Raw genomic sequence first — 27146 nt, 5'->3', positions numbered from 1 at the left:
AATCACTGCAATTGCTGAATGTTGACCAATTCCGAGGGGCCCTTTTATTAAGCTACATAGGTCTTGCCAAATTGGAGTTGCCGCCCGGTTACCGCGTGGCCCTTACGATAATTTCAATTTTGGCACGCGTCTGTTACACGCATCTGAAAAATATTTTTTATTTTCTGGCATGAGGCAGCTACGCGCGTCATTTGATGTGCATAGACCATTTACCACTCGGTTACCACGTGAGACCTTACTGCTAGGTCAGTGACTTGTGGTAAGGTCTCAGATCCAAAATGGATGCGCGCAGTTTTCATTTTGCTGCACGTCCGTTTTTGGCAAAAAAAAAAAAAGGCATTTTTTGTAGATTAGCTAAAAAATAATTCTGCATGCGCCCAAAACATGCGTCTACACTACCGCAGGCCATTTTTCAGTGCACCTTAGTAAAAGGACCCCTAGGTTTCTACCATGTACTTTTGGCAGCTTCTGTTTGCTTTGGGATTCATTGAAACATACAATTTGAACAAGGGTGCTTGAACTTCCCTACACAACTGTAACATTTCATTGTACAGTTTTTAATATGTTATTCTTAAATTTTGTATTCAGCATGCATGTTTGTGCACACATTGTTTTTACATACTTTATTAAAAAATCAACTTTTATCATATTTAGATCCTTATATCCAAGCTGGAGAAAAACAAATCAATTAAATCTGAAGACAAAGCTGAAATCATGAAGACTTTGGAATCTTTGACCAACAGCATTACTAAATTAAAGGATGAACTGAAAGCAATTTCTTCAGGTGGTGGTCTGCCTAAAAACTTGAAAACTAAAGCTCAGGTATATCATTCTTCTTTTATGAAATAATTTCATTTGATTTTAATTCACAAGTAGAACCTTGTTGTTAGTGGCTGCTCTTGCCTATCAGAAGTTGTGTTTTTGTCTATTTAGCCTGCTGTTTGAATAATACGAAGGGGGATGTGGCTTAGTGGTGAAGAAAGCTAGGATTCAAATCCTGCTTCTCACATTTACATATACTCTTTGTGACCTTAGACTAGTCACTTTATCCTCCAGTGCATTATGTTCAACTTAGATTGTAAGCCTACATTAGTAGGGAAATAATTTATGTACCTGATTGTAACATGCCTCAAGCTTGAATTTGGAAAAGGTGAGTAATAAACCTACAATCCAGATCCATTACAGAAACAGCACTCATTTATTTGGGGGGGGGGGGGGGGGTAGGGGGTTGGTTCACTTTTTATTCATGACCAGCTATCTTGTGTTAAAACAGTAGGATGTTAAACACTTTTAAATAGTAGTCTGTATTTTATCTGTTAATATTTAAACAGACAGTTGTTTAATTTTCTTTTCTTTGATATCATCTTAGATGCAGAAAGAATTGCTAGATACTGAGTTAGATTTATATAAGAAGATTCAAGCTGGTGAAGATGTTGCGGAACTAAGACGAAAGTACACAGAGTTACAGCTTGAAGTAAGTTGGATACTTTCCTTTTGCACCATGTATATTATGGTTAGTACTTCTGAATATACAGTAAACAAAGGGCGGAAAACTTTGTTACAAACAATATTTTCGAACAAAAAAGTTATATGTTTTGTGCTTTCGAAAATGGTCATGTTTCCTATTCGGATTTGGGATGTTTATCGTAAAATGTCCAAAATCTGACTTAGATGTCCTATCGAAAATACCCCTCCACGTGTGACATCTTTCACAGAGTATAAGGTCTTTCATCTAGCCTAATTCCCTAGTCAGTTTGAGCTGGCAACTATTCTCTGTGAGGAAGAAGAGTTTGAAATCCATCTTATCTGCTTAGCATATGTAGATCATCATTCTCATCACCTTTATTTGATATACCACAAAGGCAATAAAAATCATCTAAGATGTGCATAGCTGATTGGAAAATGTGCTACGCATTGGTGGATTCCTTTGGTGGCAAACTTAGAGAGCATGGAAACCTCTAAATGTGTACTGGTTGCTGCAGCTTCCCTGAAGAAACAGGGGTATCTGATCTTTCCATATTTCAGTAACTGGCCTCTGGTAGCTTTATCAAGAAATCTAGTTGTTTTTGTCAGGAACAAAACAGTATGTTTCCTCCTCCAGAGTAAGTTTGCTCATCAGCTTCAAAAAGACAGCTCTTAAGTCTGCAAACAATATCTCATTCATAGAAGCTATTTTTAACACAGATCTAATGAAAGGCTTTCTGCTCCAAGAAAGACTCTTGAAACTAATAAATTATGATCAGGAGGTTCAGTACTACTTAGCTCTCACTGCCAAAACTTACTTGCAGATACTAAGCTATATGACTTCTGCAGTCTAGTTTGTGTCTTTTACCTATCTCAGAATGAAACAGCACATCAAACTTCTGTTTAACATTGTTGCCTTTGCTTTAGACCATCATGCAGTGGTGGGTGTCAAAGGTCAGCCTGAACAAAGGTTTGTTGAGCCCTTTGGTTCTTCAGCTACTTGACCTCGTTTTCCCTCTTTGTCTCCACCCCTGGTTACCTTTTTTTTTTTTAATTGTTAACCACGTGGAGGGGCATAATCGAATGGAAAAGCCTATCTCCATGGGCGTTTATCTCCGAGAACGGGTCCGTGAAGGGGCGGGCCGAACCGTATTTTCGAAAAAATGGACATTTTTGAGCTGGGCGTTAGTTTTTTTTAGCGATAATGGAAACTAAAAACGCTCAGCTCAAAAACGTCCTAATCTGAGCCATTTGGTCGTGGGAGGGGCCAGGATTGGTAGTACACTGGCCCCCCTGATATGCCAGGACACCAACTGGGCACCCTAGGTCAGTGCGGTGGACTTCAGAAAAAGCTCCCACATGCATAGCTCCCTTACCACGGGTGCTGAGCTCCCAACCCCCCTCCCCCAAAACCCACTACCCACAAATGTACACTACCATAGCTCTTAGGGGTGAAGGGGGCACCTACATGTGGGTACAGTGGGTTTTGGAGGCCTCCCATTTACCAGCACAAGTGTTACAGGTTGGGGGGGGGGGGCCTGGGGCCACCTGGCTGAAGTGCACTGCGGTACCCACTAAAAGTGCTCCAGGGACCTGCATACACGCAGGCCTCTAGGACTTGTTGCTGCTGTATAATATTGGCACACCAGTTGACACCTGAAGACTAATCTCTCCGAAAACGTCTTTTATTGGAATAACCGCGTTTACTCACAGTTAACTGCAGATGAGAGGTTGTGCCCCACTGGCAACGAGTCTCCCTGGTACTGAGATGAGCAGTAGGTCAGAGCAGGCAGAATGGTGTACAATGCCCTCTTTCAGCCACATTCAAGGTAAGAACTAAGTTCTGTAACGTGGCTAACACAGGAAAGGGAACTAAAACTGGCTTACAAAAATGGCCACTACCGCATGGACTACAACAGGAAACAACAGGGCACACTCTGACCCAGTAGGCAGGGGGAAAAGCACCATGGGAGAAGAGCCTTCCAACTACCAACATCGTGAGACTGTAACACAAGCTAATGAAATCACGGAGCCCAATACCCTACACCCACCACAATGCAATGCTGATGTGACCCTGTACTGCACCCGAGAGCCACATCTGACCCAGGGAAAGGCTGTGACAGGATCGAACACATTCTGCTGTCATGGATGTGGGTACAGCATTTGAGGCTGGCATACAGGTTGGAAAAAAAGTTTGTAAAGTGGGGTTTTTTTGGTGGGAGGGGGTTAGTGACCACTGGGGGAGTCCGGGGAGGTCATCCCCGATTCCCTCCAGTGGTCATCTGGGCAGTTGGGGCACTTTTTTGGGACTTGTTCGTGAGAAAAAAGGGTCCAAAAAAAGTGACCCAAAATCGCGGTCAAAACGCCTTTTTTTTTTTTCCGATTATCAGCTAACGACGCCCATTTCTCCTCGGCTGATAACCACGTCCCAGTTCCGCCTCCGACACGCCCCCATCAACTTTATTTGTTTCTGCAACGGAGTGCAGTTGGAAACGCCCAAAATCGGCTTTCGATTATACCGATTTGGACGCCTTTGCGAGATAAACGTCTATCTCCCGATTTAGGTCGCACTATAGGCGTTTTTCTCTTTCGAAAATAAGCAGGATAGTCACCTTTGTGGACTTCTTGTGGTTTATCGAGCACTGGAAATAAATACTCTTTGCAAAATTGGAACATTATTCTCTCAATGCAGCAAGTGCTTTCTACATTGGTTTGGAGTCCACCTCATTCAGAGAATCTGTTTACAAGCCAAACGAAAGTTCTACATCAGCTATGTGGAACTCAGTGCAGTATTTCACTCCTTCCAGGTGTTTTTGCATCATCTTCAGGATCAAACAGTTTTAATAGTAACAACGTGATGGCAGATAAAGACCTGAACGGTCCATCCAGTCTGCCCATCAGTCACAATCATTATCAATTCAAGATTAAATACTTAATCATGGTCTTTCTTTGGTGTTTCTGGGACATATAGACTGTAGAAGTCCACCCAGCTTTGTCCTTATGTTCCAACTACTGGAGTTGCCGTCAAAGCCCACTCCAGACTATTCGCATCTGTCATGCCATTTGCAGGACACAGACCTTAAAAATATGCCTGGCACTGTCCTCACTTTCCAAATTACTGGAGTCTCTATCAAAGCCCTCTCCAGCCCATCCTAAACTGGATTGCTATATGCAGGACATAGACCATAGCCAGCCCAGCATTGCCCTTAGTTTTTACAGTCAGGGTTGCCATCTAAGCACCACTTGACTTGCCATTCATTTTCTAATTAGAGATACTCTGTATTCATCCCACAGACAGTCAAGTTACCAAACAAGGAAATGTGAGTTCCCCTTGACTGGGCCAGTAAGAAGAGTGAATTAGGTAGTTTGGAGATAATTCTATAAAGAGGGTGACAACATTTAGACACTAAGAACGTGTGTCAGTGACCAGAATGCCAGCACCTTTTCCTTCCATTCTTGTGAGTCCAGTAGATCTTCCCCCTCCCAACCTGTGAGTCTATCACATTTTCCATGTCTGCCCTCTGTGCCCCAGTCCACAAAAACCTGAGTTCTTCACTGGTGCCAGCAGCAGTAACAGGCTGTCTGAGCTGACCCTGATCCTTCCCTCTGCAGCTCCCTGTCCCTCTTTAGTAACTTCCTGTTTACGCATAGCAGGATGTTGTAGAGGGAATACCAGGGGGCACTGAGGGTGGATGAGGAAGAAGTGCTAGACACGTTGGGAGGGGGGTTACTGGACTCATGGGGAGGGAAAGGAGAGGTGCTGGACCCATGAGGAAGACATAGGGGGAGGGGACAGGAGAGATGCCAGACCTTGGTTGAGGGAACAGAGGAGAGAGGAGGGACATGTCAGACCATGATGGGAGGGGGAGAGGGGGACATCAATCCGTGGAAGGAGAGGTACTGGACTCATGGGGAGGAGATGGGGGAAGGGAGAGGTGCTAGATCCATGAGGAGGAGATAGAGGAATGCAGAGGAAGAAGTTCTGGATGTGTGAGAGACAGGAGAGATGCCAGACCTTGGACGAGGGAACAGGAGAGAAAGGAGGGACATGTTTTGGGGGTTGGGTAGAGGGGGACATGTCAGACCATGGATGGTGAGAGTTGATGGGTAAGGAGAGAGGGATATGCCAGACCGGGGGGGGGGGGGTGCAGGCTGAGGAGAGAGGGCATGTCAGACTGTGGGGGCTGGGGGGAATGTCAGACTATGGGGGAAGGGAGAGAGTGAATATGAGATGCTGGATTGCAGGGGAAGAGGGGAGATGCAGCTATACAAACCCCGATGCCGTTATCCTTCATGGGTTGTGTAGGCGGTAAACCACACTTCTGGTGCTTAGTTTGCCACCACCACCACAACCTGGGAAGGAGCAAGGCATTGGGATCTGTGTAACTGAATCTACTGCTGCCAGTCTGCTTTTCCCTCCGAGTTGCTGCCTGCTAAACATTGAAGCTGAACTTTTTTTGTGTGGTTGGTGGGGGGGGGACAGAGCTGCTGGGCCATAAAGGGGAGAGGTGGGACATAGAGTTGCTGCACTATAAGGGAGGACAGGAAGGGTTAGGTGACAAGGAATTGCTGAAACATAAAGTGGAAGGTGGAGAGATGGGACAGGAAGTTACTGGATCATTGGGATAGAGAGGAAGAGAGAAAACAAGAAATTGCTGGATCATAATTGGGAGTGGGGAGAGAGGGGCCGGGGATTTGCTTGTATCATAAGGGTGGAGCAGAAGGGAGAAAAGACTGGGAATTACTGGACCATAGGGTTGGAGGGGAAGAGAGAGGGGATTGGGAGTTGCTGGGCCATAGAGGTGAAGAGGAAGGCAGTGGCAACTGGGAATTGCTGGACCATAGATATGGAGAGGAGAGAGGTGTGGGCAGGACAGGGAGGTGGGCTGTGAATTTGGGTGGTGAAAGAGAGAGGACATGTTGGGCTACAAGAGTGTGGAAAAGAAGAGGGAGGGAAGATCCTTGGCATAGTAGAACCATGTGGGAGAGGCCATGGGTGTTCACAGGGGAGATGAGTAAGAAGAGGATGGTGAGTACAGAGGGTAGAAGTGTAGTAATAGGAAATGAGTGAAAGAGGCCAGAGAATGAATGAGACAGGAGAGCTTAGAGGGTGAGAGAAAGAGATGGGAAAGTTGATAGGTAACTTAAATACAGGTGGAGGACTGAAGATTGAGAGGGTGAGATTTGAGTGGGAAGACAGAAAAGAGAGAGAGAGGAAATATGTCAGACGGTTGTATTGAGGGAATGGAAGAAGATAGTGGAGAAAGGTCAAATAATAGCACCCACTGGAAAGAGAACAGAAGACAGGCAAGAAAGCATAAAAGAGAAACTGGGACCAACCTGCTTAGAAAAATAAAATGCCCAAACAACAAAAGTAGAAAAAAGTGCTCTATTTTGAATCTATGAGGTGGAATATGTTAGCTTTGGGAAATGTAGTGCAGATATCTTTGTATTTTGTAGAAAATGCATTTCTGTTTTTATATTCTCCTATGTTGTGGTACATGCCTAGTTTGACAACTTGGGCTTCCCAGTTCAATTTTTTTTTCATATTTGTATTTCAAATTTGTGATCCATTTTTATGTTTTTGGTGAGGTACTGTGTGCTTTTTGCATATGATGGAGTTGTGGTATTGTGTTTACTTATAGTTTGTGTAGAATTCTGTAGCAGTCCCACTTGTTCTGTTTTTCTAGTAGTAGGTGTATTGGTGTTCTGGAACTCCATGTAATATTATAATGCCACCTATTTATTGGTTGGGTTCATGTTGTTTGAATCATAGGAATTAATTCTACTGTTGCATGATAGGTTTGTTACATGTACGTTGAGTTAGGATTTTTTGGGGTTTTGTTTTATTTCACAGTGTGCCTGGTGGTAGTAATAGTAGCATTTATATACAGCCTGCAAGCCCGAAAGCTGTTGAAATGGTGTACATTCAATAATGGAGAGATTTATATTTCTATTACTCAGATGACCTAAGAAACATAAAAAATAGATAAAATTTTTTGTTTGATAACTTCTATAGAGAAAATATGCTAGTTATGATTTACATCTTTTGTGTGTTGAGTTGTAGATACAGGGTATGTTTACATTTAGTTCATAAGAACTGCCATATTATATCAGACTAAGGGGCTCATTTTCGAAACAGAAAAATGTCCAAAAAAAACCAGCACAAAGTGGCGGATGAACATTTTTCATTCAAAAACATCCACATTGCTATTTTTGAAACACATTTTTAGAAGTTTTCTATGCAGTTCATATCCAGTGCGTCCAGATCATAAGGGGGGGATATTGGGGGTGGGTTGGAGGCAGGATTTAGGCGTTCCTAACACTTGGATGTTTTTCTTCCATAATGGAACAAAGTAAAAAACGTCAAGGGCTAAAACCTAGTTGTTTTGGGCTAGACTTGTTTTAATAAGGACAAAGTCATTCATTCATTCATTTCAGTTTTTATATACCGCTTGGACCTAAGTGGTTTACATTTTCATTTTACAGGCATTTGATTTGTCCCAAATGGGTTCACAATCGAAGTAGTATATTGTACTACTATTGTACCTGGGGCAATGGAGGGTTAAGTGACTTGCCCAGTCACAGAAAGGTGCCCCAAATGACATTACATACCAGGCTATATGACAGCTTCAGATGTTATGGCCATTCCTATTAGAGCAGTAAGCAGGTCCCTGGAGTAGCCTAGTGGTCAGTGCAGCTCACTGTAGAGAAGGGGACCCAGGCCCATAACCCACTCTAACTGTTACACTTGTGGTGGTAAATGTGAGCCCCCCAGAACCCACGAAAAACCTATGTTACTCACATAAAGGTGACACTTGCAGTCATAAGGGCTACTGTAGTGATGTACAATTGTGTACAGTGGGTTTTTGGTGGGTTTTGGAGGGCTCACCATACAGTATAAAGGGGTTAACAATAAGATGTGTACCTAGGAACTTTTATGTGAGTCCACTTTAGTTCCCCCACTGCTTTGCTGGGATGTCTGTGTGGCCAGTCTACTAAGAATGCTGGCTCCTCCTATACCCCAATAACTTGATTTTGTGTGTTTTTCACAAATTTTTTTTTTTTTCAAAAGTGGGCCATTTTTGAAAATAAAATGATTTTTCATGTTTGAAAATGGCTATGTTCACTACTAGATTTTTGGACATTTTATAGTTTAGTTTATAGTTTATTTAAAATTTGATATACTGCCAGTACAACAAAAGTTGGTCACAGCGGTTTACAAAAGCTAAAAACATTAAAACAGAAAAGAACGCCATCAATAATAGTACAGAATACAGTCACACTGAGGCTAACAGAAGCTACAGGGAGGGTCTAAGTGATGCTGAGTTCTATAGTAACAAGGCTCAGAAACACAGGTAAATAAAACGCTAAGCCATAGAAGTCCAGAGTCTTTCAGGACTTGGAAATTGCAAAACCAAAAGTCAATTGGAAAAAATGAGTTTTGAGAAGGCTTTTTCCATAAATGGGTAGGTTCTATATACCAATTAAACAAAAAAAAAACTCAAAAAAATTTGAAGTATGCAAACTCAAATATACTTATCACTGAACATACTCCAGGAGCCCTAATAGTGAAAAGGTTGACCTAGTACGGTTCTGGGTGACCAATCTATAATTATATATTATTTTAAATTAATCGAGATGTCCTCAGAGATGTAAACTCACCCAAGCGAGGCGCCTCCAGTTAGGAAGCCCTCTGAGGGTGGACGAATTTCTCAATCATAGGACTAATCTGAAATAATTTTGTAACAATGTTCTAAAGCAAAACACCCTTGTGAATCTAAACTTCAGTCCTTTTATAAATTTTCACAAATCTCAGAACCGAGTAAGTCAATCCTAGCACTTACTCCTATAAAAACCTCATGCACATTCCATATCTCTGACGTGCACTAAAACTTACTATAATTAAATCACTATATAATGTCTCTATGATAATCATGCACTAATAAGTGCTATTCACTGCACAGTTCATTCAAAAATCAAAAAAGGCTCTTAGCGTGTATTGTAGTCAAGGAACTTCTCGATGGGTCCAATCCTAATAGATATTCCACCTTCTCCTTGTTATTCAGTCTGTCTGCTGTACTTGTTATTTAATGTCTCAGCTGCAATATCTTCATAACTGTTGTTGCTCGCAACTTAGGAAAAATCCAACAAGACGGGTCCCGTAGGACCTCAGTCCAATCGTCCCAACTCTACTCTTGACTACTTGCTCGCTGTATCCTTCAGCATAAAGTCATAACGGGTCCGACTCTGCAGGTTTTCGAATATCTTCTTCAGGAACTCATTATGATAACATTCTCCATCTTCCAAAAAACACTGTATGGCTGTGCCTCTCCACAAAATTATTTCAGAGAAGTCCTATGATTGAGAAATTTGTCCACCCTCAGAGGGCTTCCTAACTGGAGGCGCCTCGCTTGGGTGAGTTTACATCTCTGAGGACACCTTGATTAATTTAAAATAATATATTATTATAGATTGGTCACCCAGAACCGTACTGGGTCAATCTTTAAACTATTAAGGCTCCTTGAGTATGTTCAGTGATAAGTAGGTTCTATATACGGCATCTAAAAATTCGGTACCGAACAATACCTGCTTAAACGGTATTCTGTAAGCTGTGCCTACAGTTCGGTGCAATTTATAGACTACATGCTTAAGCGGAGAGTTATGCGTAAATTTAGGTGTGGCCATTTGCACCAGCAAAACGTGATGTAAATGCACCTAAATTTATGCCCAGAGCACATTATTCTTAATTATGCGCATAACTAAAAGCCATGTCCCTGTTCCACCTTGAAATGACCGTGACCCTCCCATTTCCACGTCCCCTTTTTTGGATTGCGTGTAAATTTTAGGCACAGATCCCATGCCTAACTTTACGCATGTTGGTCCCGATTAAATCTAATTAGTGTCAATAATTTTTTTAAAAGCCAAAGCCGAATTTGGATGTCATATCGAAAATGCCCCCCTAAAGGTGCATGAGGGTAATTCATGAAGTGTGTCACATATGCAGGCATTGTCTGTGTGGTATGTCCCAACTGAAAAAGGTTGAGAACCACTGCTATAAAGGAAAGTAGGCATCTGATTTCCATTATAGAATAGCATTTCTCCGAGGACAAGCAGGCTGCTTGTTCTCACTGATGGGTGACGTCCACGGCAGCCCCTCCAATCGGAATCTTCACTACCAAAAGCCTTTGCTAGCCCTCGCGCGCCGATGCGCACCGCGCATGCGCGGCCGTCTTCCCGCCCGAAACCGGCTCGTGCCGGCCAGTCTTCTTTTGTCCGCGCTCGGTATTGTCGTGTTATGCCGTTCGCGCCCCTTAAGTCGACCTCGCGCGTCTCTTATTGACTTTCGCTAATAAAAAAAATTTTTTTAAAAAAAGGATTTCGGAAGAGGACCTTTTCGGTCTTTTTCCCTTTCCTCTATCTTCAGTTTTTGCCCCGGTAAGTTTTCTTTCGTCTTCGGGGTAGGCCCTTTTGAGGCCTCGGGTCGAATTTTTTTCTCCCCCTCTTTTTGGTGCCTACCGCAATTACGAGTTTTGATTTCGCCGGCGTCATTTTTCCGCCCATGTCATCAAAGTCTCCCAGCGGCTTCAAGAAGTGCACCCAGTGCGCCCGGGTAATCTCGCTCACTGACAGGCACGCGTCGTGTCTTCAGTGTCTGTGGGCTGGGCACCGCCCGCAGGCCTGTAGTCTGTGCGCCCTTTTACAAAAGCGGACTCAGGTAGCGAGATTGGCCCAGTGGAACGTTTTGTTCTCGGGCTCTTCGTCGGCATCGACACCGGGAGTATCGTGTGCATCGACATCGACAGCGTCCAGACCTCCGTCCTCGGCCGCGACTGCATCGAGTGCATCGACCCTCTGCATCGGGGCTGAGACATCGGAAGGCTGTGTCAGCGTCGGTGGTACCGGGACCTCCACCTGCTGATGTCGTCGGACGGTGGTGCTTCGACTGGAGTGCAGGTGAGGGCTGTCCATTTCTCTGCTGGTGGCGGTGAGCCTTCGGGTGGGTCTCCCCCTACCCTGAGGGCTCCTGCGGTACAGCCCCCCCCCCCCGAGACCGACCTTCGGCCTCGGCCCCGAGGAAGCGACGGCTGGATTCTACGTCCTCCTCGTCGGTGCCGGGAAGCTCCGGTGACATGCTTCGTCCCAAGAAGTCGAAGAAGCATCGACACCGGTCCCCTTCCCGTATCGGCACCGAGAGCTGTGGGTCGCCGAGGGAGTCGGCACCCAGTAGGCATCGGCACCGAGAGGACCGCTCACCCTCTGTTCAAGAGGTGTCGATGCGCTCCACTATGGACAGCCCGGAACAGCCTCCACACCCGGAACAGACTCTGACATCGACACCTGCATCGGCTTCCACGTCTTTCTCCACAGCCGCTCTGCACGAGAGTCTCCGGGCCGTTCTCTCAGAGATTCTGGGAGAGCTGTTGCGCCCTTCCCCTCCGGTACCGGGGGTGCTTGCGCCACCGGTACCATCGAGTGAGGCGCCGGCTGGCCCATTGCCCGGGGTGAGGTCTCCGACATCGGTGCCGCGTGCGGTACCGACTGCGGTCGCCTCCCAGGAAGGCTCCCCGACGACGTCGGCGGAGGGAGCTTCGCCGGTGCGGGCGAGGGAGTCTACCTCTCGACGCTCCCACCGTGGCCGTGGTTCCACGGAGTCGAGCTGGGCACGGCTTCAGACACAGGTCCGTGAACTTGTGTCTGATATCGAAGGTGAGGCCTCGTGGGAAGAGGAGGAGGACATCAGATATTTCTCTGACGAGGAGTCTGAGGGCCTTCCTTCTGATCCCACTCCCTCCCCTGAAAGGCAGCTTTCTCCTCCCGAGAGTCTGTCTTTTGCGGCCTTTGTCCGGGAGATGTCTACGGCCATCCCCTTCCCGGTGGTTGTGGAGGACGAGCCCAGGGCTGAAATGTTTGAGCTCCTGGACTATCCTTCTCCACCTAAGGAAGCGTCCACAGTACCCATGCATCATGTCCTCAAAAAGACATTGCTGGCGAACTGGACCAAGCCACTAAGTAATCCCCACATTCCCAAGAAGATCGAGTCCCAGTACCGGATCCATGGGGACCCAGAGCTGATGCGCACTCAGTTGCCTCACGACTCTGGAGTTGTGGATTTGGCCCTAAAGAAGGCTAAGAGTTCTAGGGAGCATGCTTCGGCGCCCCCGGGCAAAGACTCTAGAACCTTAGACTCCTTTGGGAGGAAGGCCTACCATTCTTCTATGCTCGTGGCCAAAATCCAGTCTTACCAGTTCTACACGAGCATACACATGCGGAACAATGTGCGGCAGTTGGCGGGCTTGGTGGACAGCTCCCCCCTGAGCAAGCCAAGCCATTTCAGGAGGTGGTCAGGCAGCTAAAGGCGTGCAGAAAATTCCTGGCCAGAGGGGTGTACGACACCTTTGATGTTGCGTCCCGGGCCGCTGCTCAAGGTGTGGTGATGCGCAGACTCTCATGGCTGCGTGCCTCCGACCTGGAGAATAGGCTCCAGCAGCGGATTGCGGACTCGCCTTGCCGTGCGGATAACATTTTTGGAGAGAAAGTCGAGCAGGTGGTACAGCAGCTCCACCAGCGGGATACCGCTTTCGACAAGTTCTCCCGCCGGCAACCTTCAGCTTCTACCTCTACAGGTAGACGATTTTTGGGGGGAAGGAAGACTGTTCCCTACTCTTCTGGTAAGCGTAGGTACAATCCTCCTTCTCGACAGCCTGCGGCCCAGGTTAAGCCCCAGCGCGCTCGCTCTCGTCAGCAGAGTGCGCCTCAGCAAGGCCCCTCGGCTCCCCAGCAAAAGCAAGGGACGAGCTTTTGACTGGCTCCAGCAGAGCATAGCCGACATCAACGTGTCAGTGCCGGGCGACCTGCAAGTCGGAGGGAGGTTGGAAGTTTTTCACCAAAGGTGGCCTCTCATAACCTCCGATCAGTGGGTTCTTCAAATAGTCCGGCAAGGATACACCCTCAATTTGGCCTCCAAACCTCCAAATTGTCCACCGGGAGCTCAGTCTTACAGCTTCCAACACAAGCAGGTACTTGCAGAGGAACTCTCCGCCCTTCTCAGCGCCAATGCGGTCGAGCCCGTGCCATCCGGGCAGGAAGGGCTGGGATTCTATTCCAGGTACTTCCTTGTGGAAAAGAAAACAGGGGGGATGTGTCCCATCCTAGACCTAAGGGCCGTGAACAAATATCTGGTCAAGGAAAAGTTCAGGATGCTTTCCCTGGGCACCCTTCTTCCCATGATTCAGGAAAACGATTGGCTATGCTCTCTGGACTTGAAGGACGCCTACACGCACATCCCGATACTGCCAGCTCACAGACAGTATCTGCGATTTCAGCTGGGCACACGTCACTTCCAGTACTGTGTGCTACCCTTTGGGCTCGCGTCTGCGCCCAGAGTGTTCACGAAATGCTTGGCTGTAGTAGCAGCGGCTCTTCGCAGGCTGGGGGTGCACGTGTTCCCATATCTCGACGATTGGCTGGTGAAGAGCACATCCGAGGCAGGAGCTCTACAGTCCATGCAGATGACTATTCGCCTCCTGGAGCTACTGGGGTTTGTGATAAATTATCCAAAATCCCACCTTCTTCCAGTGCAGAAACTCGAATTCATAGGAGCTCTGCTGGACTCTCGGACGGCTCGCGCCTATCTCCCAGAGACGAGAGCCAACAACTTGTTGTCCCTCGTCTCGCGGGTGCGAGCGTCCCAGCAGATCACAGCTCGGCAGATGTTGAGATTGCTGGGCCACATGGCCTCCACAGTTCATGTGACTCCCATGGCCCGCCTTCACATGAGATCTGCTCAATGGACCCTAGCTTCCCAGTGGTTTCAGGCTGCTGGGGGATCTAGAAGACGTGATCCACCTGTCCACGAGTTTTCTCAAATCCCTGTATTGGTGGACGATTTGGTCCAATTTGACTCTGGGACGTCCTTTCCAAATTCCTCAGCCACAAAAAGTGCTGACCACGGATGCGTCTCTCCTGGGGTGGGGAGCTCATGTCGATGGGCTTCACACCCAGGGAAGCTGGTCCCTCCAGGAACGCGATCTGCAGATCAATCTCCTGGAGTTACGAGCGGTCTGGAACGCTCTGAAGGCTTTCAGAGATCGGCTGTCCCACCAAATTATCCAAATTCAGACAGACAACCAGGTTGCCATGTATTACATCAACAAGCAGGGGGGCACCGGATCTCGCCCCCTGTGTCAGTAAGCCGTCAGCATGTGGCTCTGGGCTCGCCTCCACGGCATGGTGCTCCAAGCCACATATCTGGCAGGCGTAAACAACAGTCTGGCCGACAGGTTGAGCAGGATTATGCAACCTCACGAGTGGTCGCTCAATTCCCGTGTAGTGCGACAGATCTTCCAGGTGTGGGGCACCCCCTTGGTAGATCTCTTCGCATCTCGAGCCAACCACAAGGTCCCTCAGTTCTGTTCCAGGCTTCAGGCCCACGGCAGACTGGCATCAGATGCCTTCCTCCTGTACTGGGGGGAGGGTCTGCTGTATGCTTATCCTCCCATACCTCTGGTGGGGAAGACTTTGTTGAAACTCAAGCAAGACCGAGGCACCATGATTCTGATTGCTCCTTTTTGGCCGCGTCAGATCTGGTTCCCTCTTCTTCTGGAGTTGTCCTCCGAAGAACCGTGGAGATTGGAGTGTTTTCCGACCCTCATCACACAGGACGAAGGGGCTCTTCTGCATCCCAACCTCCGGTCTCTGGCTCTCACGGCCTGGATGTTGAGAGCGTAGACTTTGCCTCTTTGGGTCTGTCAGAGGGTGTCTCCCGCATCTTGCTTGCTTCCAGGAAAGATTACACTAAGAGGAGTTACTTCTTTCTATGGAGGAGGTTTGCCGTCTGATGTGACAGCAAGGCCCTAGATCCTCGCTCTTGTCCTACACAGACCCTGCTTGAATACCTTCTGCACTTGTCTGAGTCTGGTCTCAAGACCAACTCTGTAAGGGTTCACCTTAGTGCAATCAGTGCATACCATTACCGTGTGGAAGGTAAGCCGATCTCGGGACAGCCTTTAGTTGGTCGCTTCATGAGAGGTTTGCTTTTGTCAAAGCCCCCTGTCAAGCCTCCTACAGTGTCATGGGATCTCAATGTCGTTCTCACCCAGCTGATGAAACCTCCTTTTGAGCCACTGAACTCCTGCCATCTGAAGTATTTGACCTGGAAGGTCATTTTCTTGGTGGCAGTTACTTCAGCTCGTAGAGTCAGTGAGCTTCAGGCCCTGGTAGCCCAGGCCCCTTACACCAAATTTCATCATAACAGAGTAGTCCTCCGCACTCACCCTAAGTTCTTGCCAAAGGTTGTGTCGGAGTTCCATCTGAACCAGTCAATTGTCTTGCCAACATTCTTTCCCCGTCCTCATTCCTGCCCTGCTGAACGTCAGCTGCACATATTGAACTGCAAGAGAGCATTGGCCTTCTACCTGGAGCAGACACAGCCCAACAGACAGTCCGCCCAATTGTTTGTTTCTTTTGATCCCAACAGGAGGGGAGTGGCTGTGGGGAAACGCACCATATCCAATTGGCTAGCAGATTGCATTTCCTTCACTTACGCCCAGGCTGGGCTGGCTCTTGAGGGTCATGTCACGGCTCATAATGTTAGAGCCATGGCAGCGTCGGTAGCCCACTTGAAGTCAGCCACTATTGAAGAGATCTGCAAAGCTGCGACGTGGTCATCTGTCCACACATTCACATCTCATTACTGCCTGCAGCAGGATACCCGACGTGACAGTCGGTTCGGGCAGTCAGTGCTTCAGAATCTGTTCGGGGTTTATAATCCAACTCCACCCCCCTAGGCCCATGTTTATTCTGTTCCAGGCTGCACTCTCAGTTAGTTGGATAAATTGTTAGGTCAATCTCAGTTATGTCCTCGCCGTTGCGAGGCCCAATTGACCATGGTTGTTGTTTTGAGTGAGCCTGGGGGCTAGGGATACCCCATCAGTGAGAACAAGCAGCCTGCTTGTCCTCGGAGAAAGCGAATGCTACATACCTGTAGAAGGTATTCTCCGAGGACAGCAGGCTGATTGTTCTCACAAACCCGCCCGCCTCCCCTTTTGGAGTTGTGTCTTCCCTTCTCTTTGTCTTGCTACATATGAGACTGGCTGGCACGAGCCGGTTTCGGGCGGGAAGACGGCCGCGCATGTGCAGTGCGCATCGGCGCGCGAGGGCTAGCAAAGGCTTTTGCTAGTGAAGATTACGATTGGAGGGGCTGCCGTGGACGTCACCCATCAGTGAGAACAATCAGCCTGCTGTCCTCGGAGAATACCTTCTACAGGTATGTAGCGTTCGCTTTAATCAGGCATACAAGTTGTCCCACTTGGGAAGGGTCACACATACTTAGAACTTTACAGTAGTTCTGAGCTCTGGGAGAGCTGTTCTGTTCCGTCACTATGCAGTGCATTGGTGGCTCTCAGGCCACTCTTGTACCTGATGCCTGATTGATCCTACGGTCCATGGAAAATATCTGTTATAGATAAGCAACTTTACTTCCCTTTGCATTGCTGTATACCTGTAATCCCCCTTACTTAACTTGAACAGTTAAAGGAAAACACAAATTTTGTACTTGTGCTTCAGTCACATAGGTGTTATGGGAGGAAGAGAGAATATCTCATTGCAGTTTTTTCATTATTGGATAGTGTGTTCTGCTGTGAAAAACTACATGAAAGATAAATGATGTGATATGATATTTTTCTTACCTCCTCCTTCCCTTCTATTACATTTAGCAGTTTCTGTTGCCCCTCTCTTTTTTAGGTAGGTTATGCCCTTGTACCTCAATTTCCAACCACAATATTGGATGCACACTGCTTCCAAGGTACATACTGGTAGTGTAGATGAGTAGGCAATGCCATTAACAGTAGCTTTCCTCCTTCTTCTGTGTTATATCCAGACCTGACCAGCTCCACTGGACAGTGATCTGAACCTGGTTCTCTTGCCTGCAACACAAAGCCTGAGCCACAGGATCAGCTCACAGCTTCTAAGGTTTATTTTATAAATCACATGGTTCATGCAGTCTCGAATGTTACAGACATCTTGTCTCTAAAGAGGTTAAAACAAACATCACCATAACAAATTCCTTCTCCTTTAAAGAACTTAGAGGCCAATATTATTGCTGACATGTTGATACAAATCAACTCTCATTAGTGGTTTCCCATACCTATCCACAAAATGGTGGAATATACACCCAAAGGGAATAAGACATATAAATATTTACCTACTAATCTGGGAATCTTTAAAAAGCCTTTTTATTCAAAAGGCTCCTATCACAGGATCCCTAAAATGCTCTAAATGCATTTAAATAACTGTTCACTTTTTTCTCGATTCTATGTTTATTTGTAATGTAACTTCTTACTTATATATGTAAGCCATATTGAATTGATACAATTTTTCAGCAAATGTGGGATATAAATACCAATAGTTAATAACTTTGTTGCCTGTTTACCCAGGTGCTTTAAAGGCAAAATACTGTATACAAGATGGCCTACAGGACTTTATTATTGTTTGTTCAAACACTGATACCTTGTGAGGACTTAAACATTACCAGTGAAAAGAGAAGATGTTTTCTCTATAATATGCCTGTTAATGTTAGTATAATGTTTAAATAACTTAAGATTTTGGAGAAAGCTATGCATTCCCTTGTTTTACCTAGAGGTGGTGCTATGGTCATATAAAAAAAACTCTAGGCTCTTTGGTTTTCCCATTCTCTGTTTATAAAAGAAATTTTTATTGAATGAAGTCCTTTATGAGATAATTACCAGACTCCTATGAAATATGTTAATATTAGACTCATATTTGTATGGACACTTGCTGCTGTCATAGATCTGTGATTGAGGTATCAAATTAAGTGTAAAGCAAGTAGATTTCTGTGAAAAAGAAATGGGTTTGCTAAAATTGTCACACAAGCTTGAAAAATGACAAAAAATTAAAATAAAAACAATGTCGTAGATCTTTAAGTTCCAAGAAGAGGGGCAAATCCCAGCTTATTGTGGAAGCTTTATTTATAGTCAAATGGCAGGAGCAGTAGCTGCACTGATTAGGGAGAGACATCCACAAAATACCTGAATGTCAGTTGCATGTTTGGAATGATCACTGCCTCAATAGATTTATATAGATTTAGGGCTATTTGAGTTTTCTCCATGAAAATTTAAAATTTTCTGAATTTATTTTATTTTTTGTTACATTTGTACCCCGCGCTTTCCCACTCATGGCAGGCTCAATGTGGCTATTTCTGTTTTGTTAAAATGCTAAGCAAAATTTGTCCGCCACCAAAATTGTTTTTATACTAGTCTGTTGATATGCCTTATTTTAATGTATTAAATGACTGTTTAAAGAAAAGCCTCAGTGCCCCAGTACATAAATGCAATTGCTTTGAATAAAACTGACAAAATTGTAATCCAGAATATTTTATCTAAAACTGTTTACTATAAAGGAGGCTAAAAAAGAAATTCAGCTTTGTCTCCTGTTAGTCAGTTTTCAATGAAAGGCAGTAATAGTATTTGTTGATAATTTATAATGAGCTGGCTTGTATCATAGCCACCTTCCATCAGCCTCTTTTAGGACACTCTAAAACCTAGTTATTCAGTGCACTGTTCTAGTCTACAAGGGTAAGGAAAAAGAAAAGGAGAATATCCAGTCTTAAAATGAAAGGCTGATATGTTCAATAATTGGGTAGAATTGCATATTCTCTTATCTCCTTGTTAGTATTTTTATCAGTTTTATCAGTTTATTAATGTATCACCAGCCTTGTGCATAAAATGAATGTAAATTCAAAGGAGTACAGTATTCCAAGAGAGATTAGTAGTTTTCAAAGCTTTAAGAGCTTATTTTGGATCAAGTCCACATAATGAGGCACAGGAAGTTATAGAGGATCTTCAGCTTTACAACTCTGTTCTTTCCATAGACTGACTCAGGTAACTAAGTCTTTTGGATTTTACACGTGTTAAAGCTCTTGCAAGAAGGCATTGAGACAGCCCAATTGACAGATAATAAGTGAAACTTCTCTTAAATTAATAAAAGAGTAAAACACAAGGGGGCGTGGCAAGATGGTGACCTGAAGCTCGTACGCTAAGCGGTTCTGCTGTTCTCTGGAGTTTTCCACTTACACTTTTTCCTTGCTGATGCCGCACACAAAGTGGAAGGGAACGGCAAAAGGCCAACCGCCAATGGCCAGAACTTTGTCCCCTATACAGCAAACATTAGACCGCTATGCGACGAGTCGCCCACAAACAACCAGCTTGACAAGTCTCGTGCAGAGCACCGATGGAGAAACGTTGGCACTCCTGGGCCTAGAAACAACTCTTATTGCTGCCGGAACTAAATCCTCCTCCATGTCCTGCGATGTCTAGAAGCGAGATAGGAGCCTCAGCTGAAACGGAGCTCGTTTACAACAGGGCCCAGATTGGCGGTGCAACTTCTAAACCCACAAAGATTACGAACTTGGAGCTTGAAATTCCCGTGGAGGCTACATTGGGAGCCATATGGAAAGCAATTCAGGATTTAACAGCAGCTGTTACCAAATTGACCCAGGAGACGACTCTAATTGTGAGTAAAATGGATAATCTTACTGAATCTTTGGAGAAGGTAAAAAATGAAACTGCAAATCAGGTTCTACAGACATAAATGGAAGTTAGTAATATAAAACTGATGATGGATGTTTTGGTAAAAGATAAGTTTGCAACATATCGGAAAATAGAACAAATGGAGAATTACAATAGACAATTAACATTGAGAGTTCTGAACTTATAACACCTTGTGATTTAAAAAAAAAATATTTACTAGAAATTTTGAAGATTTCCTCGTCAGCTATTCCCCCATATAACAAAATATATTATTTACCATTTCCCGCTCAAAAAAGAGGGGAACCTGTAAATTCTGGGAATTTACCTCAAACACAGGGAGATGAACCCGGGGATCCATGATTTGTCAGCTTTCTTAGAAGATTCACTAACTGACGTAGCCACTCGAGGAACATTAATAGTTTCATTTGTATTCGAACAAGATCTAAATTCAGTGATGAGACTATACTTTAAAAACTCTTCCATTCTATTTTGTGGACAAAAAGTATGGCTCTATCCAGATGTGGCAAAAGTTACATAAGATAGAAGGAAGCAGTTTTTTACTCTCAGAGAAGAAACAAGAGCTGTAGGAGCAACTTTTCTGTTAGCATATCCATGCAAATTTTTGGTGCATTTCCTGGGAAATAAATATGTCTTCTTTGAACCAAATCAACTATGAACTTTTTTGGATATGAAAAAGCTATCCAGTGGACCGATGGGAACAACTGATATAAGTTAATAATGGGAATATGCGGGTTAGGTCATTTTCCTCTTTGTATTTCAAGCAATGTGATCTCCTTAATCTTACTTTAACTCCCCCCCCCCCCCCCCCCATTTTCATTTTGTGGTCTAAGGAAGAGTATAGTTATACAGTTTAATTGTGAATTTTTTTTATTTCTTCTTTAATATTTCTCTATTTCATTGCAAGTTTTCTTTATTTGTAAAAATTTAAATTGCAATAAAAAAAATTTTTTTTAATTAATAAGAGTGATATTATAAAAATTGAGAGAATTCTGTGTATTAAGGTAATGTATTCAATATAGACATTATACATTGAAATGCCTGATGTATAGTTTGTTGTTTAAGGTATACTGCTACTTGTATTGCAATGGATCTTTGTGATAATGCATGAACCAAGTTGGGAAGGAGGTCCTCATAAACGTACAGCCAAGGGGAAGTGAAACAAAACTTTTTTATTAAACCATTTCTACAGCCTGTTATCCCACAGGTACAGTGAACAACAAGACTAGGCTCTTTTACTCCAGAGTCAACTGTGCAGGCTTGTAAACTACTGGCTTTAACCCCACAGTACGTACACATATACACCTTTCCTTGCTAGGTTTTACCATACTGGTTTGCCTCCCACCAGACCTCAACAGTATCCTTAGTCTCTTAAAAGTCAAGTTTAGCCTACCTTGTATCAGGTTCTAGTAGCTTACTTACAATCCGTGGAGACCCTCACTCCAGGGCTGCTTCTCTTCTCCTGGGGCCTCCTTAACTTCTTCCCTGGGCCTCTGTATCGGGGCCTCCCTGAACTATTCTGGCTCGGGGAATTTAACACCCTCTTGGCCTGAGCCCGGCTGCCCCTCTGGCTCAGCCTCAGCTTCGGCAGACTAGCACCACCTACTGCAAGGTGGCTAAACTGTATCAACAGTGAGGGAGTACTCTTCCCTATACCATCCACTCACAATCTTAAATAGCTAAACAAAAAAAGCTTGTGAATTGGTTGCTGAAGTAATATGACTCACATATTGATCCATATTATGTGATATTACTTTTTTGTACCTTTTGTAACATTTATTTGGTGTTAGGTCACACCTTTCCAGTAGACGCTCAGGGTGAGTTACATTGAGGTACACTAGGCATTTCCCTGGCCCTGGAGGGCTCACAGTCTAAGGGCTCCTTTTACAAAGCTGCACTATCATTAGCAGTGTGCAGAATGCAAAGAAGCCCATGGGAATAGAATGGGCTTCTTCTCATTTAGTGCGCCACTAATCAGTACTGCAGCTTTGTAAAAGGAGCCCTAAGTTTGTGTCTGAGGCAGTTTGAACCCTGGCTTCTCTGATTGTCTGCCTGGTGCTCTAACCACTTGGCTACACCTCCACAACAATTCAGCAAAGTTGTTTTCTTCTCTGTTAACAAGCATGATGAATGAGCCACACAATTGGGTGTTAATATTAGTGTCTAGATTTAGCTTCTGAGCATGTGCAGGCTGTTGCACATTGCTGCATCTGTGCTGGAACGTCTTTTTCTTTCTATTCAGTAAAAGTACTCAGTTTGAGTGGCCAGTAAGTTTTTTAAATGTCAGCCAAGGTGTCTAATAAAACATGGATATTCGACTCCATTGCAGGTATATGCCACTGATGTCTGGCAGTCATATAGATAGCAGCAATATTGAGGTAGCATTTTTGCTGACCTAAATTACCTGTACAGATAGTACTGTATATTGCTGCTCTCCATATAGTTGGGGAGAATTCCCTCACTGTCCCCTACCTGTGTGTTCAGAGGGATTTTTTTTTTGTTACATTTGTACCCTGCGCTTTCCCACTCATGGCAGGCTCAATGCGGCTTACATGGGGCAATGGAGGGTTAAGTGACTTGCCCAGAGTCACATGGAGCTGCCTGTGCCTGAAGTGGGAATCAAATTCAGTTCCTCAGTTCCCCAGGACCAAAGTCCACCACCCTAACCACTAGGCCACTCCTCCACTCTATCCATATAGTGCTACTGAAAATGCACAGATAGGGTATTTGCATGTTTAGCAGCCTCTGTTAAATGTTTGTGCCCCTTTGAATATTGGACCTTATGTTTTTTACTGCATTATTTTTTGACCTAGCTCCCTTAGTTTAAAAAGAACAAATCTTTCCTTTAAAAGAGAAACATGTTTAGATTAATTTGGCTGCTGCTGTCTTTACCAGAAAAATAAGAAATGCCCAACCTGTGTAAGTAAAACAGGGCTATTTCATGGATAATAAAATGTGTTCTCTGCTCAAGCCCCTTCCCACAGCATCGAGAACTGCCACAGTTGTGGCAGAATGTTGTCAAATCACAAGCTGGCAGAGCTTCTGACCTCCAGCACAAGCATAGGGAATAAAATTCTCTCCAGAGTCTTGACACTGGTTGGAGAAGATGGAATCCCTAGATCCAGTGGCTTTCAAAGGTTAGAGATCATATAGGGGAGCTGCAAATGCCACAGCAAAGAGAATTGGTCATTGGCTCATAACCAAATGAGCAGGAGGCTCAGGCAACACCAAACAACAGTGCCAAGATGTTGGGAGTAAGAAAGATGAAGTGATGGTGCATCTGTGCCAAGCCAGCAACTCTTTCAAAAGTGCCCTGATTAGATGCTGAAACAACAAAATCTCAATATAGACACACGTCCTTGGCACCAAAATATGCAATATATGTGTCAAGTCCCAATCACATAATTCCAACACTGAAGAGCAATGTTTGGCTCTAACAAAGATACATTTTCAGCCCCATAACATTTATAGATTCTGACATACCATTGAAGAAACAGAGGTTGACTTCAGTACAGACAACCTCTTTAACTGTTGTATTAGTCCCAGAAATAGATGCTCTACCAACACCCTAATCCTTAACTCATCCTGGAGCAGAACTACCAGCTATAATGGTAGAAATCTTTGAGGTCTTTGTTAAAAATATTAAAGGTGTCTCTTAATCTTGAAAAATATCTACCTGACTCTGCTTTGCAAATAGGGCAATGTAGTACTTTATTACAAATTTTGTTGGCATAAAGAATTAATATAATATCAACCAGAAACTTTATGAACAATATTACTAAATATTAATAAACGTAGTGAATAGTGCTCAGATTGAGTGCATATCACTGATTAGGATATATCTTCTCTATATTGCACTGTATTCCACCATCATTGCACTAGAGTCCACCTACCTATCACTCCGTTTTTTTTTTTTTTTTTTTGTAACCTGTAGTTCAACATTATTGCATTAAAAATTCAAGATATCCAACTTATCTGTTAATACGATTGTACAATAGTGCACTTTAAAGATACCCTGGAACAGAATTTAAAGAGTATATAGTCAGGAGGATCTAGTAGTGTCCTCACTAAGTCAGTTGATCCAGATGCAGTATCATTTAACTTTAAAAGGGAGTCTCTGGTAAACTGAGGAAATTATTTTTAAAAAATCTAAAGGGAGTATTTGCAAAGGTTAAAAACTTGCATGTGACATGCGGAAGCTCAGACTACATGCATTACAAATGAGAAAAAGCAAACAGAAGACTGCTGACATGGTTGAATAGTAAGGTGAAAGAGGCTATTAAAATCATAAGAACATCTTTCAAAAAAAATGGAAAGCAGATCCCAGTGAGGAAAATAGGAAAGAATGTAAACATTAGCAAGTTAGATGTAAAACTTCAATAAAGTAGGCCAAAAGAGAATTCAAATTTCCCAGAGAGGCAAATACAAAATATTTTTAATGTGTATTCCAAGGAAGAAGCCTGTGATAAATTTCATTGGACCACTAGATGGTGGAATGGTGAAAGGGCTGCTCAGGGTAGACAAGATCATAGCGGAAAAACTAAATGAATTATGTTAATTTTTGCAGAGAAGGGTGTCTGAGAGATGCCTCTGCCAGAAACATTTTTTGAGAGTGATGATTCAGAAGAATGGAAGAAAATCCAGGAAGATGTTAATAGACTAAATTGATGGTCACTAGGACTGGATGTCATGCACCTTACTAGTAATAAGTTTGCAATTCAATTTATTAGTACTGTAATCTGTAATTCCTCATTCAGAAACTTCAGACCAGTGAGGCTAATGTTTTTGCTAGGCAAAATGGAACAAGCTATTCTGAAAAGCAAAATTATTGATCTGGTTAGACACGATTAATAAGAGGCCAATCGAATTTGGCTGTGCTGCCAAAAACCGCCCGAAATTCCAATTCAGCCATGTTTTGGCTGGAAATACCAGTGCATTTTCAGTTGAAATGGAACCCCCCCCCCCCCCCCCCCCCGACCAAAAGCGCCACCCTCCCACTTCCCCTAGGCCCTCCCCATGCCTTAATTGAAGCTGGTCTAGTTGCCTAATCAGGGGGTGGAGTGATCCCCAATTGCTCCTGCCCTTTCCATCTCTGCTATCAAAATGACTGCTTAGACCAAGCTGCAGGGGATTTAGGGAGGGAGTGGGTGTTGTTGGGGGAGAAGGGGCAAGGCTGGCTCAGTATGAGCTGAAATCAAGTGGTGAATTTTGGCCTTAGATTCGGTTTCACCTGAAACATAAAAATCTTTTTTTTTTTGTCGGCCTGAGCTGATTAATGGGTCAGAGTCAACGTGAATGTAGTGAAGAGTGTATAGGAAGTTGCCAGTTCCATTTAACAACACTCCCTTAAGAAGCCAGGTCCTGCAATACAGAGCAGTGAGGCTATGGCAATGAGGGCAGAGCAAGAAGGGCATGATTCCGGCAGCCAAATAAAACAAAGCAGAAAGGGAGGCCCGAGGAGAGAGATTCAGCACTACAGTGTGTGCCTCCAGTACATATGTATAAGCTATCAGAAACCTTGCAGGGTAGGCAAAACCTTATTTTAGAATTCTTGTAAGTATCATGTTTTGAGGCCTGGGTAGAGCTATGCCAGAATTTGTGTAACACTGCGGCTTGGCTGTGCACAGTGTGACTCCTGTCAGCAACAGGCTTGTTTGTATAAAGACTGCACCTGAATCCCAAAAGACTTTATTTATGATTCACTGTAGCTGTGAAGTAACAGGTTTAAGCATACTTTATTAATAAAGAGTATTACTGTACTTTTATGCCCTTTCTTGGCTGTATTTGTGAAGGCCCCTGCTCAGTCCTCGCTCATGTTCTTGCTTTATCAGTCTGTTAGATTTTTTTTAAGGGGTTGATGTATATGTAGATGGGTTTGTTAGTGAATATGTGGAGCAGCATTTAGATATCCAAATTGGGATGTCTGAAGTTCTGTTAGTTTTTAGAACAAGATCTTCCTGTTTTTCCTAATTTTGTTAAAGGCAGCCTGTAGCTACGGAGTCCCACATATAAGGATATTATATCCTTAGAAAGCAAGCAAAGTTATTTACCTATGTTCTCTGACGACAGCTGGATAAATAGCCTTATATATCCTCCCTCTTCCCCACTAGAGTTAAATTCTGTCAACTTAACATTTGGCTGTCTAAGTCTACACAGTAGTGACAGGCAGGAAGACACTGTAAAGTTCTAAAAAGTTGTTGTTAACCACACTGGAGGATGTTCCAATGCAGGTTCCATCAAATGTTGTCACCCACGTGTAAGGGTATGTATCCTGCTTTCCTTGGAGAACATTTGCTAAAGGTAAAGTAACTTCTCTTTCCACGTCAGCCAGTCAACAGGTTTTTCTTTCTGACCTCCATTGCCTGCCCCTTTGACCTGACACCGTTGACTGACTACTCTTAGGTTATTAAACATATACCGGTTTCTGTTTTTTAACTTCAGTTTTTTTGTGCTATTTTACCTCACTGATTTTATTTTGTTATATTTGTCTTTCTGTAATTCCTGGTTCCTCTGTGTTGGAAGACTCTTGTCATAACTGTTCTTGTTCTTTAAAAATATACATTTCCCCTGATGCATTCTTATTAGGTGAAACATCGGGCATATTCTTTATGAATAAACTTTGGGACTCCTTTTTGGGATACTGTCAGGCTTATTTTCGAAAGAGAAGGGACCCATCTTTCGAAACAAATCGCAAGATGGGCATCCTCATAGGGTCGCCCAAATCGGCATAATCGAAAGCCGATTTTGGGCGTCCTCAACTGCTTTCCGTTGCGGGGACGACCAAAGTTCACGGGGACGTGTCGGAGGCATAGCGAAGGCGGGACTGGGGCATGCCTAACTCATGGGCGTCCTTGACCGATAATGGAAAAAAGAAGGGCGTCCCTGACGGACGACTTTACCTGGTCCTTTTTTTCTTACAACCAAACCACAAAAATGTGCCCTAAATGACCAGATGACCACCGGAAGAAATCCAGGATGACCTCCCCTTACTGCCCCAGGGGTCACTAACCCCCTCCCAACCTCAAAAATAAAATTTTTAAATATTTTTCCAGCCTCTATGCCAGCCTCAAATGTGATACCCAGCTCCATGACAGCAGTATGCAGGTCCCTGGTGCA

At 44.2% G+C, this 27146-nt stretch overlaps 1 protein-coding gene across 1 annotated transcript in view; it reads left to right on the top strand.

The window, feature by feature from the left end:
* Nucleotides 1-27146, top strand: part of RBM26 (RNA binding motif protein 26) — a 492900-nt gene that overhangs the window by 362371 nt on the left and 103383 nt on the right. Inside the window, 2 exon segments of the mRNA XM_030200623.1 lie at nt 655-822; nt 1370-1474. Of these exon segments, the coding sequence (XP_030056483.1) occupies nt 655-822; nt 1370-1474 (273 nt within the window).

This window comes from Microcaecilia unicolor, chromosome 4 (genome assembly GCF_901765095.1).
Source record: "Microcaecilia unicolor chromosome 4, aMicUni1.1, whole genome shotgun sequence".
Taxonomy (NCBI): domain Eukaryota; kingdom Metazoa; phylum Chordata; class Amphibia; order Gymnophiona; family Siphonopidae; genus Microcaecilia; species Microcaecilia unicolor.
The sequence above is the reverse complement of the archived record's forward strand: the minus strand, read 5'-3'. Positions and strand labels throughout refer to the sequence as shown.